Source organism: Dreissena polymorpha, chromosome 4 (assembly GCF_020536995.1).
Source record: "Dreissena polymorpha isolate Duluth1 chromosome 4, UMN_Dpol_1.0, whole genome shotgun sequence".
NCBI lineage: Eukaryota > Metazoa > Mollusca > Bivalvia > Myida > Dreissenidae > Dreissena > Dreissena polymorpha.
In genome coordinates this window covers 38,493,013-38,510,402 of record NC_068358.1, presented here as the reverse complement: position 1 = coordinate 38,510,402, position 17,390 = coordinate 38,493,013, and the positions used below count along the sequence as shown (strand labels likewise).

The 17,390-nt window shown below is 34.7% G+C and overlaps 1 protein-coding gene across 2 annotated transcripts; it reads left to right on the top strand.

Moving 5' to 3' along the window:
- Positions 1-850: 850 nt before the first annotated feature.
- LOC127879531 (heat shock 70 kDa protein 12A-like) lies at positions 851-9,025 on the top strand. 2 transcript variants are annotated; one of them, XM_052426426.1, is made up of 7 exons: positions 851-974; positions 3,602-3,946; positions 4,286-4,404; positions 4,774-4,873; positions 5,098-5,269; positions 7,493-7,627; positions 7,724-9,025. In XM_052426426.1, the coding sequence occupies exons 2-7, from the start codon at positions 3,605-3,607 to the stop codon at positions 8,641-8,643; spliced, it is 1,788 nt and encodes a 595-aa protein (XP_052282386.1). In that variant the 5' UTR covers positions 851-974; positions 3,602-3,604; the 3' UTR covers positions 8,644-9,025. The 2 variants fall into 2 exon arrangements, with proteins under 2 accessions (XP_052282386.1, XP_052282385.1); XM_052426425.1 differs by lacking the exon at positions 851-974 and adding an exon at positions 1,308-1,422.
- The last annotated feature ends 8,365 nt before the right edge of the window (positions 9,026-17,390 follow it).

The window sequence follows — 17,390 nt, the reverse complement described above, 5'->3', positions numbered from 1 at the left end:
GAATATCAGATTCCACCGACACCTTTGTTTTACAATAACGCTTTAATTGCTCTTTGTTGCACGAAGGACTACTGCGTTTCTCCGGCACTTAAAGTCATTTCTTTCATAATAGGTTGCTAAATACTGGACAACTCAATGTCCGTTCTGTAAAAAATACACCCATTAACTATGTTCAATAATGCACAACATATTGACTTAGATAAGTGCATTATCTTAAATAATGAAGTAATACCAAAGAATTTTGAATTATGTATTTATATTATGTTGAACGTATATGCAGTATTTTGTGTAAAATATATAATATTTAAGTGTCTATATAAGTTACTTATCTTCGTTATTGACCAGTTTTCTGTTGACTGTATAGCAGAAAACGTGTCCTTTATCAGAGACTTTGTGAACCCTATATCGCATAAATGATCTTAAATCATATTAAAGTCGAACGAATATCTCAGACTTTCCTTAAAATCCTTAAAAAATATATATAAATAAATAAAAAATAAAAATATATCCTACGCAGCCGTGTATTGTTTTAAATCCAAGACAAGCAACGCTTCTTCGAGAATAAACCGAGCCAAATGTTATGCCATTCAGTCCGGAGCGTTTTGGTGATCGAGCTTACTTTAAGCATTTCGTGCCGGGAAAGGCACAGCTTTCATGCAGAGTTATTATTGATTCCTAACAAACTGCAAGTGTACTGAATTCTGTCGTAAATAAAAATAACAATAATAGTAATCAACCATATTTACGTGTGGTATAATTTGAATAATAACGACATAAATTGATAAAGCTGAGCTCGGAACCAGTCACATCTCTTCCGCTGTTAAACGGGAGATTACAATGCACTATAAGTTTGGGGAAAACCTTATATCTTAAAATAGATTAAGTCACGTGATAGCTGTGCAAACTTGTCATAACTTACAGAAAAAGTGTATTTCAAGACTGCAACGCTATAAGGTTCTGTATCTATATACGCGGTAAGTGACGTACATTAATTCATTTATTATATATATCGCTTAGGAAATTAATCAGTGTTATGTAATGACTGATGTTCCTAAAGTTCGATACTGATTGTTGATCTTGCTTATACGTTAGAAGTAATCTTTAGACTTAAGTTTAAGGAAGTTATTTCAACTCTTCGAGAGAAATCAGTAAATTAATCAAAATAAATTTGATTGTTTGCTATAGTCTACCTATATTTCTAAGCTTTTGCGAATCTTTTATATAAAGAATATTTATGAAACTGAAGACTTCCTCTGAGAAAGCTTTGTTTTGTGTTACTTTCGTTTTCTATATTTGCAAAACAGGGATGATTTACCTGAACGTCTCTGCTCTTTTCGGACTGCACGATATTGTTTTATTTTGTATTATGTTTTATTTTCTATGAAACAATGTAACCAATATCATATGCAGGTTTATGTAAAGGTAAAAATAAAAATTGAATTGAGTAATATTCCATATTTGTGTTTCCGTCAATCTTGTTTCGGTTTATAAATGGCTTTGCTGGGATGGTTTTAGCTCAAGAAACTTCAGCGTACAGTTTATAATAGTATTGACACACCTGTACAATGTCGCGCCTGTCAAAAATCATAAAAAGCGACATTTAAAGTTATGGAGGCCAGAACTAGGATGGTTTTATCTTTTTTTCGTACCATATGACCGAACAAATTATTGTATTGTATGTAACTTAAAGTCCAAATAATTAGAGGTAATCAACCAATGTATATCGACCACATGTTCGTGGGCTCATGCTAAACAAGAAAACAAACAAACATGTGTAACAAATGAAAGAAAAGTATTTACAAATGGTAAGCAGTGCTCCAGCTAGGATTTGAAAAGGGCAGGGGGGCTTTTTTGTCAAAAGGGCACTTTCGACGCGCAGTATTTTGTCAAAAGGGCACTTTTGACGCGCAGTATTTTGTGAAAAGGGCACGTTCGAGCGCGCGGGTGTTTCTGGAATGCTTCCTATTGCATGTTAATTTATATGTTACAAATAATTGTATTATTCCCATTATTTTTAAACCATTCAAATATAATGTCTACAATGAGGATTAAACTCATAACAATGTAATAAGAGATTTATAAATTATCATATGTAAAAAAAAAAAAAAAAAAAAAATTTGAGGGGGGGGGCAGGGAGGAGGTTCGGGGGGGGGGGGGCAGGGCGGAGGTTTGGGAGGGCAGGGCGCGGCGTCCTTCGATATAGGCCTAGCCACAGGTGGTAAGCGTGTGGCTATGATATTAATTAGTGAAAACATCATTTTGAATGATAAATAATCATATTATAACGAAAAATTAACTTTTCTGAAAAAAAATATTTCACTATCAAATATATATATAACAAGGTATGCAACTCAAAATCACCCCAAAACGGGGTGCATCGCTTTGAACAGCCATATCTTCATCAATTGTGCAGCGATTTTCACGATCTCGGTCTTATTCAACGCAGAAATGAATTTCCTTTCTGGAAATGTATATGTCTTGCAATATTTTTATAAATGCTGGGTCAACTTTTAAGAAATAACACGATACACAACACGCATGACCCAGTTGACAGTGATCATGTATTCTTTATGAATGAAATCTCCAGTTGTAAAGACACACCTCCGCATTGGACCAATGAAATCACTCGTATGTTTAAAATTTCAGTTAGTTGAAATGTATGTAAACAAAGGTTTCAAACGGCGCTGGACAGTTAGTCTTGATGCAGAATGTAACGACAAGAACGGTAATAATGTTTTTTCATACGTTTTATTGAATTATGGTATCGAACTACATGAACTTTGTAGGGAAGTTGCCCTTTACTCCGTGAAGATTTCAGTCTTAAAGACAGCATGATCCCTGTCAACTGGGTCATGCGTGTTGTGTATCGTGTTATTTCTTAAATGTTGACCCAGCATTTGTAAAAATATTGCAAGACATATACATTTCCAGAAAGGAAATTCATTTCTGCGTTGAATAAGACCAAGATCGTGAAAATCGCTGCACAATTGATGAAGATATGGCTGTTCAAAGCGATGCACCCCGTTTTGGGGTGATTTTGAGTTGCATACCTTGTTATATATATATTTGATAGTGAAATATTTTTTTTCAGAAAAGTTAATTTTTCGTTATAATATGATTATTTATCATTCAAAATGATGTTTTCACTAATTAATATCATAGCCACACGCTTACCACCTGTGGGCCTAGCTGGAGCACTGGGTAAGTATCACCATGCAGTAAACACATATGATGCATATCAGATTTGGTATTTGCCACATAGGGATAATTTTTACAATCACGCATTTTCCGGTATAAACACGCGTGTTGCGCATGCTCGGCGTAGCATGTTATTCAATTTGCATACTCACAATTCATTCAACAGATGATAACATTTAAGAGTTTGTGATAAAAGAAACGATAACTATTTAAACAAACTCATATCTGTACACACTAGTTTTCGTCTATTTCAACTACCGTTAATCACTACATATTCCAGCTCATCATTTAACAACGATATCAAAATAGGTGTTAAATTAGCGGATACTCTTCTTATATATATCTTAACAATTTAAGTTGTAGTTTGTAAAGACTTTTTGCGATCTTTTATTTCTATATTTAGAGGATGGCTGGCGCTCGAGCACATGCTCATGGCTCAATCAAATCAAAGTCGAAAAAGTTGGTGGTGGCAGCTATTGACTTTGGCACTACCTTCTCTGGGTATGCCTGGGCATTGAAACATGACTTCGAAACAGATCCTCCAAAGATCAGCACATTTACGAATTGGGTTGGAGGTGGCAATTTGATATCTTGCAAAACCCCTACCGTGCTCCTTTTAAATGAGAAGCAAGAGTTTGAGGCATTTGGGTTCGCAGCTGAAGACAAATATTCAGAATTAGCTGCTGATGAGGATCATAAAAAATACTTTTATTTCCGGCGATTCAAGATGAGACTATACCAGCAGAAAGTAAGATCTTAATAAAAGATTTTGACGTTTAGACTTAGACTATATCACAACAAAAAAGAAAAATAAATACAAACCAATTTTAACTTCTTCAATGTACTTATTGGCATTTGTTTGACAATGTATGACTACAATTAAAATTACATCACGATACATTATTTCTCTGATTTGATACAGTGTGAATGGGTCAATCATTATTAATGAAAGCACACATTCTAACAAACTAATGGTTGACATTAGGGAAGAAGTTTTAGGAAACTAGTCGCTTGCATTTAATTAAACCATGTGACTTGCAAACTAGAATTTTTCTCATAATATTGGTAGTAATTTCTTGATTTTCAGAACCTGAAACGAGATACCGTGATAGAAGACGAACAAAACAAGAAGATGAATGCAATCAAAGTGTTTAGCATATGCATAAAATTTCTGGTTGACCATTGCTTGACTTTAATTCGACTCAGGTGTGCATTTAAACAAGTATTTTTAATACTGTTAATGGGAATTAGATGGTTGAAATGTAACTTGGCTTGTGCGTGTCCATTTCTGTTCCATCATTTGAAGATACTTTGTGTAACATGTACCTTTTTGTGTTGGTATTTACAGTATCTTCGATTGTTAGTTTTTACTATAAATCAAATAGCAAAGCTGCACGTTGTATTGAATATTGGACTGTATTTGTATAGGCATTTTTTCACTTGCGCGCATGCTAACAATAATTTCTGTTCTGATTATGCTTCTTGAGTGTTTTGGATAAATCATATTTTATAAACATGTAAATGTACAACAAACACGTCATTCATTATCACTTAATGTGTTTCCATTTTGTTTAGAGTAAGCGAAATAAAGGAAAGTGACATTGAGTGGGTATTGACAGTTCCAGCGATATGGAATGATAGTTCGAAACAGTTTATGAGAGAAGCAGCTAAAGCGGTAACTTTTTAATTAGCATAATTTACCTTAGTATTTAAATTAGTTTTAAGACATTGAAGCTAAATACATTTCGCTAAAATTGAATTACTTATTTGATCTCAGTTGATTTGAATATCAACTGTGTTACTTTTCTTTATTCTATGTCAGTAAATATTCACACATTGTACAAATCAATGAAAATCTGATTGTGACAAGTTAATGATATATAAATGATTATGTCTTAGGCTGGGCTCAAGATGGATGCGTTGACCATTGCACTTGAACCCGAGGCTGCCTCGCTGTTTTGTATGCATCTTCCGATAGAGAACCTGGTCGTCAGCGGCGCGAAACAGACAGATGTACAACAGTTTTCTCCCTTTTCCGTTGGACAACGATACATGGTTGTTGACGTTGGCGGTAAGTATTTGAGGTTTGTTTATTTTGTTTCAAGTTATGAGTATTGCTTTACATTACAGCGTCGTAGCCACGCTGAGGCACACCGAGGGTTGCCTCGGGTAAAATTTGTAGAGCAATGTTGAGATTACAGGGAAACAAATGACAATTTATGTCAAACGATTAAATCTATATAAGAAATTGAGGCAATTTAATGAATTTTAATCGAAAAAATATTTTTCAAATGTGGGATTCGACTGGAGAAAGGAGAGTTGAATTAGCGTTCAATAAGATTGATGTTTAAAAGTTGAAGAATAATAAAACATGTCAAGACAGTGAAAAAGTTTTTCACAATTTATGCAACATTATTGGCTTAAATGTTTGATAGATCTGTTTTCTTCATATTATAAGGTAGATCTATATTATTTTAGTATTTCAATAATAAATATATAAAGCACATTCTATTATCCATGTACATATTATGACTTGTTTGAGAGAATTGCGTCTCATTTTTTCTCTTTTCTATCAGACTTCAAATGAATTATATGACTATTTTAAATATTTTTCTGTAGTTAAGGTTGTTACACCATTGTCACTTCAAACACCGTTTATGGTAACAGAATCTAAAATTGACAATTAACTTGTAGCAGATTGTTGTGGTAACTTTATTGATACTAAACGGTCATATGTAGCGTCCGCGATTCCGATAAATTAGGTATAAAATGTGGTTTAAATGGACTTTAAAACGCACCAGAGACGTTCTAGGTTAAAAAATAAAATCCAGGGGGCATGCCCCCGGACCCACATATAATGATATAAGATACTGCCTCGGCTAAAATGTGGGTCTGGCTACGCCACTGCATTAATAACAGGGTGCATGATAAATGGATATAAACACACCGGTAAATGTTGCTCTTTTTTTTCAAATAATTTTTTAAAAATATTTTTCTGGAGAAATTAAACTAGTGCATATAACAAAGTTTTTTATGCGGCTTATAGCCACGTGAAAAACATCAGAATTACTTTATTTAAAGTTACATCAAAATCAACAAATATTTCGTAAAGTATTTCGAAGCAATAACGTTAGCACATACACAATCCTTGTTTCTTATAGCAGTAGCCAAATTTCAACGCTAGATATGGTCTTGTAACATAGATTTAAAGAGATCCAAAATACTCGTTTTTATTTTTGTGTGGCGCGCTTTATTTCATTTTAATTTACCGCAACGATATCTATTTATACGGCACACGAACACTAACTTGATGCATTAATATGTGTTCAATATAAACTGTTGCGCAAAAAGAGCAGTTTGTATCTTGTTAAATCTATGTTACCAGACCACATCTAACGTTGAAATGTTGGCTATTGCACGGAGCGTATATTGATGTAGAGTCCGTGGCTATTGCTAAAAGGAACATTGATTTTTTATGTGTTAACTTTATATTATAGCTATGTTCAACCTTTTTTCCATAAAAGTCAGCAATCGGGTATTTAGTTTGATAACTTGAACAAAATGAACGCAAACACTTACGCATACAATTACACTGGATACGATCACGAATTTAAATATACATCTTAAAATTATGACTTGATTATGCATGACCTTTTGTTCTGCAGACTCAATATTAATATCAGTTGCCTTTTACCAATACTACTAGAATTACACTGAATACTGATGTAACTACGAATGTAAATACACGTTTATAAAAAACATTACATACTAATGCATGTGGCGTTAATGCCAACATTGTTTCACAAGGGGTCATATGTCTGATTATGTTTAAACACAAATCAAATGTCCTGTTACACCAAAAGGCCATTTAAGTGATTATGACACATTCTCGGACTCCTTGCAGAGGTTTCAAGTACGAGGGTTAACCCATAATGAAGCTTAAAAGTCACATTAAGTGATAATGTAATTGTTAATCATCAGAGTTGGAGTTATTCGTCAACGAAATCATAATAGCATTAACCAGTCAACTATCTAATAGTTTAAATACATGTTCTCAATGTTTGTTCGACATTTATATCCACAATTTCTCGAATTGTAACAATTTTTTGGACACCATAACGCAAAATTCTTTTCTTGAAAGGTTATCTTCTCTTCAACCAATGAGCAAATTTGATGTCCATTATTCGAAACGTTACATTTGGTTGTCATTTGCTAAATTTTATCAAATGCCCCGATCCATTTTGAAATTTTTACGTGTGCGTTTAGATTAGGACTAAGTAAAAATTCATTGTAGGGGGTACAGTTGACATCACTGTGCACGAGGTTGTTGCAAAAGGAAAACTGAAAGAACTGAACCACGCCAGCGGAGGTGCTTGGGGTGGAACTAGAGTTGATGCAGCCTTCGAAGAGTTCCTACAGAAAATTGTTGGTAAGCACAGTGTGACAGTTTCTGAATACATTGAATGGATACATCTATATCATCGTTACCAATAATGGTCTATTTAAGTGCATTTTTGTATTTCAGGAAAAGATGTTTTTGAGCAATTCAAATCAACATATGTTGAGGATTGGGTGGAACTTCAGCGCCAGTTTGAGTTGAAGAAACGAAGCATCGAGCCAGACAAAGTCGGAAAAGAGACATTACAAGTTCCAGTGTCTCTTTCGGAGGCGTATAAGGCCATAAAAAACGCTGATATGCAAACTGCTATTGAGAAAGGTCCATATGCTGGAAAGATTGCATACACTGCTGGAAAGATTCGCGTTCCGAGGGACATTATGCGGGAATGGTATAAAGAATCATGTGAAAATACAGTTAAGCACGTGAAGGATCTTTTCAAACAAGATTCATGCAAAGGAACGGCCAACATACTGCTAGTAGGTGGATTTTCAGAGTCCCACATGCTGCAGAGAGCTTTAACTGAAGCGTTTCCTGACAAGCGAATTGTAGTCCCTGAAGAAGCAGGGTTGGCTGTTTTAAAAGGAGCTGTGTTGTATGGCCATGACCCTATCACCATTACTTCTAGAGTTGCTAAATGCTCCTATGGAATACGCGTGTATCGCGATTTTGTTCAGGGCACTCACCCAAACGAAAAGAAGGAGAAATTTGGTGATAGAGTCAAATGCAAGGATGTTTTTGCCAAACATGTCACGAAAGGTCAAGAGTTGGTTGTAGGCGAACCTCAGTCAAAACAAAGATATACACCGTTGGAGGCCGACCAGTTGTCGCTTGTCTTTGACGTCTATATATCGTTGGATCCGGACCCGAAGTTCGTTACAGATGAAGGATGCTCGCAAATAGGTAAGCTAGAGGTCGAAGTTCCTGACAGCGGTAAAGATAGGGGCGTGTGGGTGAATATGATTTTCGGTGGGACTGAGGTCACTGTGGAAGCTACAGAAGAAAAAACAGGCAAGAAATCCAAAGCCACTTTTGATTTCCTTCAATAGTCATTAATGAATTTTAAACAAAATCATTTGAAACTACAATTTATTGATTTTTATTTGACATGAACATTTATAGAAAAAAATGAACTTGATTATTTTACAATAATTTATGTATTAAATACTGTGTCATATTTCGTTCAAGTGCCGATGTTATGTTTTTTGTATGAATAATGCATATAAAGCATATACATGTACATTATGTTTACGCATTATTCAAGTTTAAGTTAATGTAGCAAAACGATATTTAAATATGTATCTTGATACTTTAAATAATTGGTTAATATAAGAACTTTTGAAAAATTATATCGTTCGAAACGATAGAATATAATACATATGAAATATTCAAGTAAGCGTATTCGAATGTTCTAATAAAAATTTAAAACTGTGCGTGTGTCTTTCATTAGTATACACATGTAGACATTTATTTAGTTTAAACCTATTTATTTAAGCTCGATTGCATCGAAAGCCTCGGGCTTACAGAAACGCTCTCGAGTCCGTTTCCTGGGCCTATAACCAGTACTTGGTGTCTTTGGGGAAGATCTAGAGAACGCTTCCCGAGTGGGGATCGAACCCGTTACCTCCCGATCGCTAGGCGGACACCTTATCCATTACGCCAATGAGACATTTATTAACATGTTAGACCAAACAAGGAAAACACAAAATATGCCTTTGTCAGGCAATAAAGTATTTGCCCAATTACAAATGTCATGTGAATATTAAAATATAATTATTTTTATATTGTATATGTTGTATATTATTACTAAAATTTTAATAGTGGTTTGTTGTATGAATATACACATGCAGTTCTAACATGATTAAATCATAAAACAAAAAGATCCAACTAAACCCAACATGACACTCAAGTGTATGATACAATATTATACAATATATAATCATTATCAAGACATAGTATTTAAATAGACCAAGTACTACAACGTAAAGGCTTTCCGGTTAGCGCGGTGGTTGAAATATGAGCTTCTCACTTCTGAGACCCGGGTCCGATTCCCGTTCCCAGCCAATGTGAGTTTGGTATGTGATCACCATACGAGACGCGTGTGTTTCTTTCGGGCACTCCGATTTCCCCCCACAGCATTAGACTTCTCCAGAATTGAATATAATTCGAACTAAGTCCAAACTTTCGTGAGTCTAGAAAGCAAATTTGGTAGGAGTCCTGGGACACACTCCGGCTCTTCACATAATGCGGCCTCTGGCCCGGAAGGATATATAAAGTTCGAAAAACACACACGCTGTAGTATGAATTTTCCCAAAGTAAATTGACAGAGAGGGGAGCATTTAAATCCAATACACCGATGGCAGAACACGAATCTGCGCACATGGATGCAGTGGAATCGCACTTCATGCTGCCAATGTACGCAGGTAGTAAGTACTCAAAGAGACACTGAGTTCAGAGTTGCTTTTTAAAATAACAGTTAATATGAGATCGCAATATAAGGTCAATTTTAGCTCGACTTTTACTTGCACCATCGCCTATGTCCCAGCTACGTATAAGTTATTCGTGATCTAGTTTATCATGAAATTAATTGAGTTGATTTACACGTAAAACATACATACCAAACATTACATGAACTCGTGGACATTGTTCGGAAAATTTGTTAAAATTAATAGCCTTTTGACAGGCACAAATTAATTTGCAAATACATGTTCGCTGATTTCATAGAAATTGCTTGAGGTATTTCATCCAATCTAAAACATGCCGTCTTCATATTGAAATGAAAGAATTGGATACATGTGGTACTATTTCTTTTGTAAATGTGTCAAATGATGGTCCTTTTACACTTACAAATGTTCACTTTAAAGGGGCCTGTTCACGTTAAGTAAATTGAACAAAAAAAAAATCAGATTTGCAAAGTTATGTTGTAGTTATGATATGTGTGAGGAAGTAATACCTAACATTTACCATGCTCTAACATATCTGTTATACTCGCATGCATCTTTTGACGAATTGAAAACCTGAAAATTAAAAAGCGTTGCAACGCGAAACGATTGAAAAATTTGGATAGTTCTATTGTTGTCTTTATTTATTGTGACACTCGACGATTGCTTATATAAAGCATTACATACATTGTTTATTGTATGGGCATGGATGGCCGAGTGGTGTAAGCTTTTGACTTTTACTTCAGGGGTCAGTGGTTCGAGCCCAGTTGAGGCTTACGTTGTTTTTTTTTAATTTTATTTTTGTGTTTTACTTGGGCTTTTTTGATCCAATGTTAACATTTATCAATATGAAGCATTTTTTTCACAAACTTCAATACATGCCACAATCTGTGAAAAGGTCCCTTAAAGACAGGTTAATGCTTTTGTCTAGCTAGTCTCTTCTAATAAGCGATGAATTTAAATCAATATTTTAGACATTCATTAGTTTTATTCAATAGAATGATTTTTTATATACTTTTATCGACAATCAGCGTTTTGTTTACATAACAATTCGTGCAAATGCCTGGTTGGAGTCACGGCATGGAACTACTAAAAACTGGCCAACAATCTAAAAATGTGTCACCTGAGAACATCACCTGTCTACAACGGTCTTTTTGGCCATTTCAATTGTATGACTGCTGTTTAAAGATTGGCCTGTATATATGTGTGTTACCTGATATATCTCAGGCTGGTCGTTTAACGGATTTCTTGCATTATCGCAATAGAATAAAAGACAAGCTTGATGAACACAAGCGTAGTATTTCTTAGGTCCATGATATTGCTAAGATGTGTTTACAAAATGTTTAGGCAATCTTTTTTAAAAACACGTTTACTATTTAACTATATTATAATGAAACATATATGTAAGTTTATAGTAGTTTGACACGCAGGCTTTACCAGGTTTAAATCCCAATGCCTTTCATTGACCGTTAAAATGCGTTGACCTCAGCTTTAATCCTCCATCTCACCGTCGTCGTGCGTCGCAACATTTTGGCTCGCTTCCCATGTAGAAGCCATTTTTATTACTCAATCTTTGTGAAACGTGGTCAAAATGTTAAGCTTGAAAATATTTAGGCAAAAATCGAATTTGGGTCAAGTATGGTCGAACATTAGGTAATGAGGTCACACATTGCGAAAACGATGTATTACTCAATTTTGATGAAAGTTGATTAGATTATGAATTAGATTATGAATCTTGACGATATCTTGTCAAATTTCAATATTGGGGTCACGTAGATCAAACACTTGGCATCTTAGAAAATCCTTGTTAACACTATAAGCTGCATGTAAGATTCAATATGGATGAAACATGGTCACGGTAATTTTTTTTTAAAACATCTAGGCCAAGGTTAAATATGGTTCAGGTGAGGTCAACAACTAAATCGCCGGGGCATATCTTGTTTCCACTGTGGATTCCATTATTAAGTCTTGTCGGAACTTTTTTCATTAAAAAACAACACTTCATTCGTCATTTCTGACCTCAATACGATTAAACTTACTATAATAGTCTAAATGTTTTTTACCCTGTTTTGGGTCAATTGATAAACTGGATCACGTGAAGAAAGAAACAAGGTCATTAGGTCAAACAAATCATTAACAATTGTGATCCCAGTCGAACACAGATTAGCGCGTTTGGGTCATTATGGTCCTCTTGTTAGTTTAAGTGGTGTGGTTATTACATGAGATATATTAGCAACAAATCGATTACCTTAAATAAAAGACTAGCAAATGCGAATGAGTATTTATTTTCCGTTATTTTTTATGGAGTTTATTCGTATACTTGATGCATACGCACCTGTTTAGAATATTTTAGCAATAAAAAGGATGGTTTGTACTCTCTGAAAAAATTACATTTTAAATAAATCAACTAATAATCCTTTTATATTTTTTCTATAATATTCTTAGTGTAATGACACAACGGCAGTAAACATATTTACAAACAAGATGTGTTTGTGAAACACTGTGCCCCCCCCCCCCCCTATATCTTTGACCTTGAAGGATGACCTTGACCTTTCACCACTCAAAATGTGCAGCTCCATGAGATACACATGCATGCCAAATACCAAGTTACTATCTTCAATATTGCAAAAGCTATGGCCAATGTTAAAGCTTGACGCAAACCAACAAAAAGACAGGGCAAAACAATATGTACCCCAATATAGACTGGAGGACATACAAAAAACAGAAGAAGTAGTGTCTGCAGAAATATACTTTACATAACATTTTATTTTAATCATTCGTATTATTATTATTCTGCATTAAAACCCAATACCGTTCTGATAGAGTTTGCTGGTGTCAGGTTTATTTTATAATTTGGTGCTATTTTTAGTACTGTTTTAAGTGTGCTGTCGCTTGACTCTAGCGTTACAGCGTACTCGTCCGAGACAGAGTTGTAATGCCTATTTTCCCTCATTATTCGTTGCACGTAATCGTTAATATCATCAACTTCGTATGAACCTTCGGGAATATTTATATCAACCCAATCTCCGTTGTCAGGACTAAATTGTTTAAAGATTCTATATTTGAAAATAAATAGTAGGTCGCCAAATTAACTAAGGCCATTTCGTATTTTTGTCTACATCTAGTTGAATTGTTGGACTTAATAAAGTACAAATTCGAGAGGTATTTCCTTTCAATATAATGTGAATAGAATTCTTCGGACTTGTATTAATCCTAATTTGTTTTAATTCTGATAACATGTCCTCGAGAACTCTAGTTTCCATGTTTATATAGAAAAAATATTAGTGTGGTATGTAAAAATAGTCAAATCCGGATCTATACTTACCATTATTTTTTTTACTAGTAAGATCTATAACAGCAAATCCATGAGGACGGTCCCAGGCTACTTAACAAAAATTTCTAAATTCTTCTTTTAACATTTCAGTTGAAACGTGATCGTTGTAGGTGTGATTAATATTTTTCATGTCCTGTGGGAACAAACAAATAAAGTTAGCATTTTCACGTATTGTTTGTCTTGGAAGTTTAAAGTAGTTTTGTGCGAGATAAAAGCAGTCTTCATTGCTGTGGCGTCCTCTTATGTAATAAACTTCACCTTTGTTTTGTTTTTCCAACTGAAGGTCGTAAAAAATCATTAAATTCTTTTTAGAGCTACTCAAGTGTCTAGGATCAGGTACATCATCAGACGTTTAAAAAAAATACATTCAATATCAGCTAGCCTATCTAAACATTTAGCCATTTCTTCAACTAAAAGAGCTGGTGAAACGTCATTCTCTATTAAATAGTCTTGTTCGGCAAACAATTTCAGAATCTCTTCTTTAGGCAGCTTTTCATCAAACGCTTTTTTAATAATTCTGTACTCCGGCTGAAATAGCGACTTGCCAAAAACTTGCAAGTTGCTGTAGTCTAACCATCCTGGTCGTAGTAAAAGGTTTAACAATAGTATAGTTTTTCCGCATCCGCTTTTACCAATAATAAGACCTCGTATTGATCTCGGTAAAAGTCTACTGTTGCATCTTTTTGAAATATCATCATTTCACGAAAGATCTGTAACTTCCATTTTAAATATAAATTATTTTTTCATTTAAAAATGTATTGCGTAAAGTGCAAAAGCAAAATTGAAACAGTTGATGTGCAAAATGTTGTAAGTAAAAACAATAAACCAATGCTTCGCGGAAAGTGCGTCGTTTGCGGTTGTGTTAAAACACAGTTTGTAAAAATGCATACTAAAACTGGAGGAGACTTGGTTTCGTCGTTAAATTCGGTAACTATTAAAGTAAAGCTTCCGTGGGCTAAATTTCCCGGTGAAATGCATATTCCAGGAATGAACTTTGCAGGACCTGGGACTAATTTAAACGAACGATTAACTTCAACTTCAATAAAGACTGGAGTAAACCAGTTGATCGAGTTGATAATGCTGCCTACCATCATGATTTAGCTTACAACACTTTCCAGATACAGCAAGTAGAAACGCAGCTGATAAAATTATGCTTGAACAAATGGATATTAAAGACCCAACGATCCGTGAACGAATTGAGCGTAGTATAATTAAGCCAATAATATCTACCAAGGCAAAGTTTGGGTTAGGTTATAAGGGGAAAAAAAGTCGTGGCTAAAGAACTAAAATGGACCGATCAGCTCGCAGACGAACTGCATAGACCCGTTGTAAAACGTTTTAGAAAAAGAATAGTCGTTGCCCATGGCATTGATAAAATATGGGCTGCTGATTTAGTACACATGCAAGCTTTTGCTAAGTTTAATAATGGTTTAAAATACTTGCTAACAGTTATAGATGTATTTTCAAAATATGGATGGATTGTTCCATTAAAGAGTAAAACAGGAGTTGAGGTTGCAGAAGCATTTCACAAAATATTTAAGGAAAGGCAACCCCAAAAATTGTGGGTCGATAAAGGAAAAGAGTTCTACAATAAAAATGTAATGGCTTTGGGAGTCGAGTTGTATTCCACAGAAAACGAAAAAAAAAGATCCGTGGTAAAGCGGTGGAACAGAACAATGAAGCAAAAGATATTCAAATATTTTTTTCAGCCAACTCTACCAGAAAATATATCGATGTCTTAGATGAAATGGTAAATGATTATAACAACACAAAGCATTCATCAATCAAACTGACACCTGTCGATGCTAGTCATTAAAAGAACGAAAGCGTAGTTTGGTACAATTTGTACTCCAAACACCCTCAAAAGTACGGTAAGCCAATATTTGAAGTCGGCGATAAAGTGAGAATCACTAAGAAAAAGGGAATATTTGAAAAAGGATATACGCCCAGATGGACTGAGGAAGTGTTTACAGTGTCACAAGTTCAATATACGGATACGCCAACGTATACAATTATTGATTATAATGGTGAGGAAATACAGGGTACGTTTTATGAACAAGAACTACAAAAGACAAGTCAAGAAGTATATAGAATTGAAAAAGTTATTCGAAAACGCGGAAACAAGTCGTTAGTCAAGTGGCTCGGTTATCCCGAATCGTTTAATTCATGGGCTGACAATAAAAGCCTAATAGACCTAGTTTAGAAATGAACCTTTATCATTTTTATAATCTATCCATAATACGATGATCATACATAAAACTGTTTTTAAATAACAGGTTTACGAATTATGAATTTTATGCTATTAAATGTTTTTGTGCAAATTTTAAATCTTGCAAAAATGTATTTAGATGCTCATCTTGTGGTGGTGGATTTTCAATTTGATGAATACGCCGTTGAATCAACTTTTGTACCGTTGTGTTATCCATTTTATATAAAGTAAAAAATACTTAAGTAAATTTTTTTTTTTGTAATATAAAACTTCCTAACTCGTCGTACCGTGCGACCTATCCGATCAAGAGCCTCGTGATCTTTATGATATAAAAATATATATATATTATATATGAAAACAATGTCTGACGTAAATATGAATATTATTTCATTACACAACAAAATTCTTTCCCGCTTTTCACAGGAAGAACAGGAGACAAAAACCACCTTGCAAACCGTGACCGATTTACTTTCCTCTGCGTTATTTACGGAGGAGACAGTGCGTTATTTACAGGAAACGAAAGAAGAGCTAGAGCGCCGCGTGCTCATTAAAAACGCGTTCATCGTTAAAACCACGGAACTGGTGCAGGAGTATATGACGATTCTGAACAACCCGCTAAATGCTAACATTGAAGAGAAGAAAAACACGCTGTGTGAACAGTACGTGGCCATTTCGTCCGAGTTGGTGGAGGATAAGCAATGGAACATTAAGATACAAAAACCTCTTTCGGTGCAAAAGACGGTGTGCGACGTCTGTCAAAATAACGACCCGAGAAAATTTGAAATGGACGAGAGCAGTAATTTTTTTTGTCTAATATGCTCAACGCAACACGACGTTCTTGAAACAAGCCAGGCGGTGCACAAAGACTACGATCGAGTTAAAATTGTTACGAAGGTCGCGTACTCGCGTATAGTACACTTTAACGAGTGCATAAAGCAGTACCAGGGTAAGCAAAACTGCAAGATTCCACAGGAGGTGTTTGATAAGCTACATCAACAATTTCAGACGTTTCGTCTGCTTAACGACTCCGATAACGCACACATTAAGTACTCGAGAATAACCAAGGATACCATAATAATGTTTTTAAAACAGCTTAACTATGCCAACCACTACGAAAATGCCAACTATATTTATTACGTTTTGGTTGGAAAATGTATAGACGATATTGAGTATTAAGAGGACAAAATAATCGAAGAGTTTAAGGAGCTTTCGTCCTTATACGACTCCATTTATGGGAAGGATAAACCAATGGAACTTAAACGTAAGAACTTTATAAATGTATATTGCTCTCAAACACATTATGTACATCTGAGCGATTTGGGACCATTAAATTGCGACCTCTTTGTGTTTTAGCGCCGTAAATACGCTGATGTAACAATCTCAAAAAGCACACGTCGAATAGCTGATCGATATTTAACGGTATAATGTTTCCTTATTGAATCAACAATGCCGCGTTCACATGAGCGCGACACATAACCGAATCCGAAGTGCGGGTCTGTTGGACAATAGCAAACCATTAACTCGCTTACAGAAAGTGAAAACATACCTTCGTAATCTCACTGGTATTTTGTTAAGGGTTTCAAACTAAGAAACTTTAATATAAAATTATATCAATTGATTAATCTTTTAATTAAGTTATACATTTTGTTAACCCTGATATAATTGTGATTTTAAAACTATCGTGCACCAGTTAAATGCTGTTGAATCGTACTTCATTTTATGTTATTTCAATGCCATCAGGGAATGAGACATTTAAATGAGAAGACAGAATGTTTACTTTTGTAATCACAGTCGTTTATTTATAAAGGAATT

Bases quoted from the DNA above. Each gene is read 5' to 3' on its own strand.
- LOC127879531 (XM_052426425.1), top strand. From the start codon at position 1,381: ATGAAACAATGTAACCAATATCATATGCAGGTTTATGTAAAG. The intron at 5,270-7,492 runs GTAAGTATTTGA...AATTCATTGTAG, and splicing joins CATGGTTGTTGACGTTGGCG to GGGGTACAGTTGACATCACT. The intron at 7,628-7,723 runs GTAAGCACAGTG...TTTGTATTTCAG, and splicing joins GTTCCTACAGAAAATTGTTG to GAAAAGATGTTTTTGAGCAA.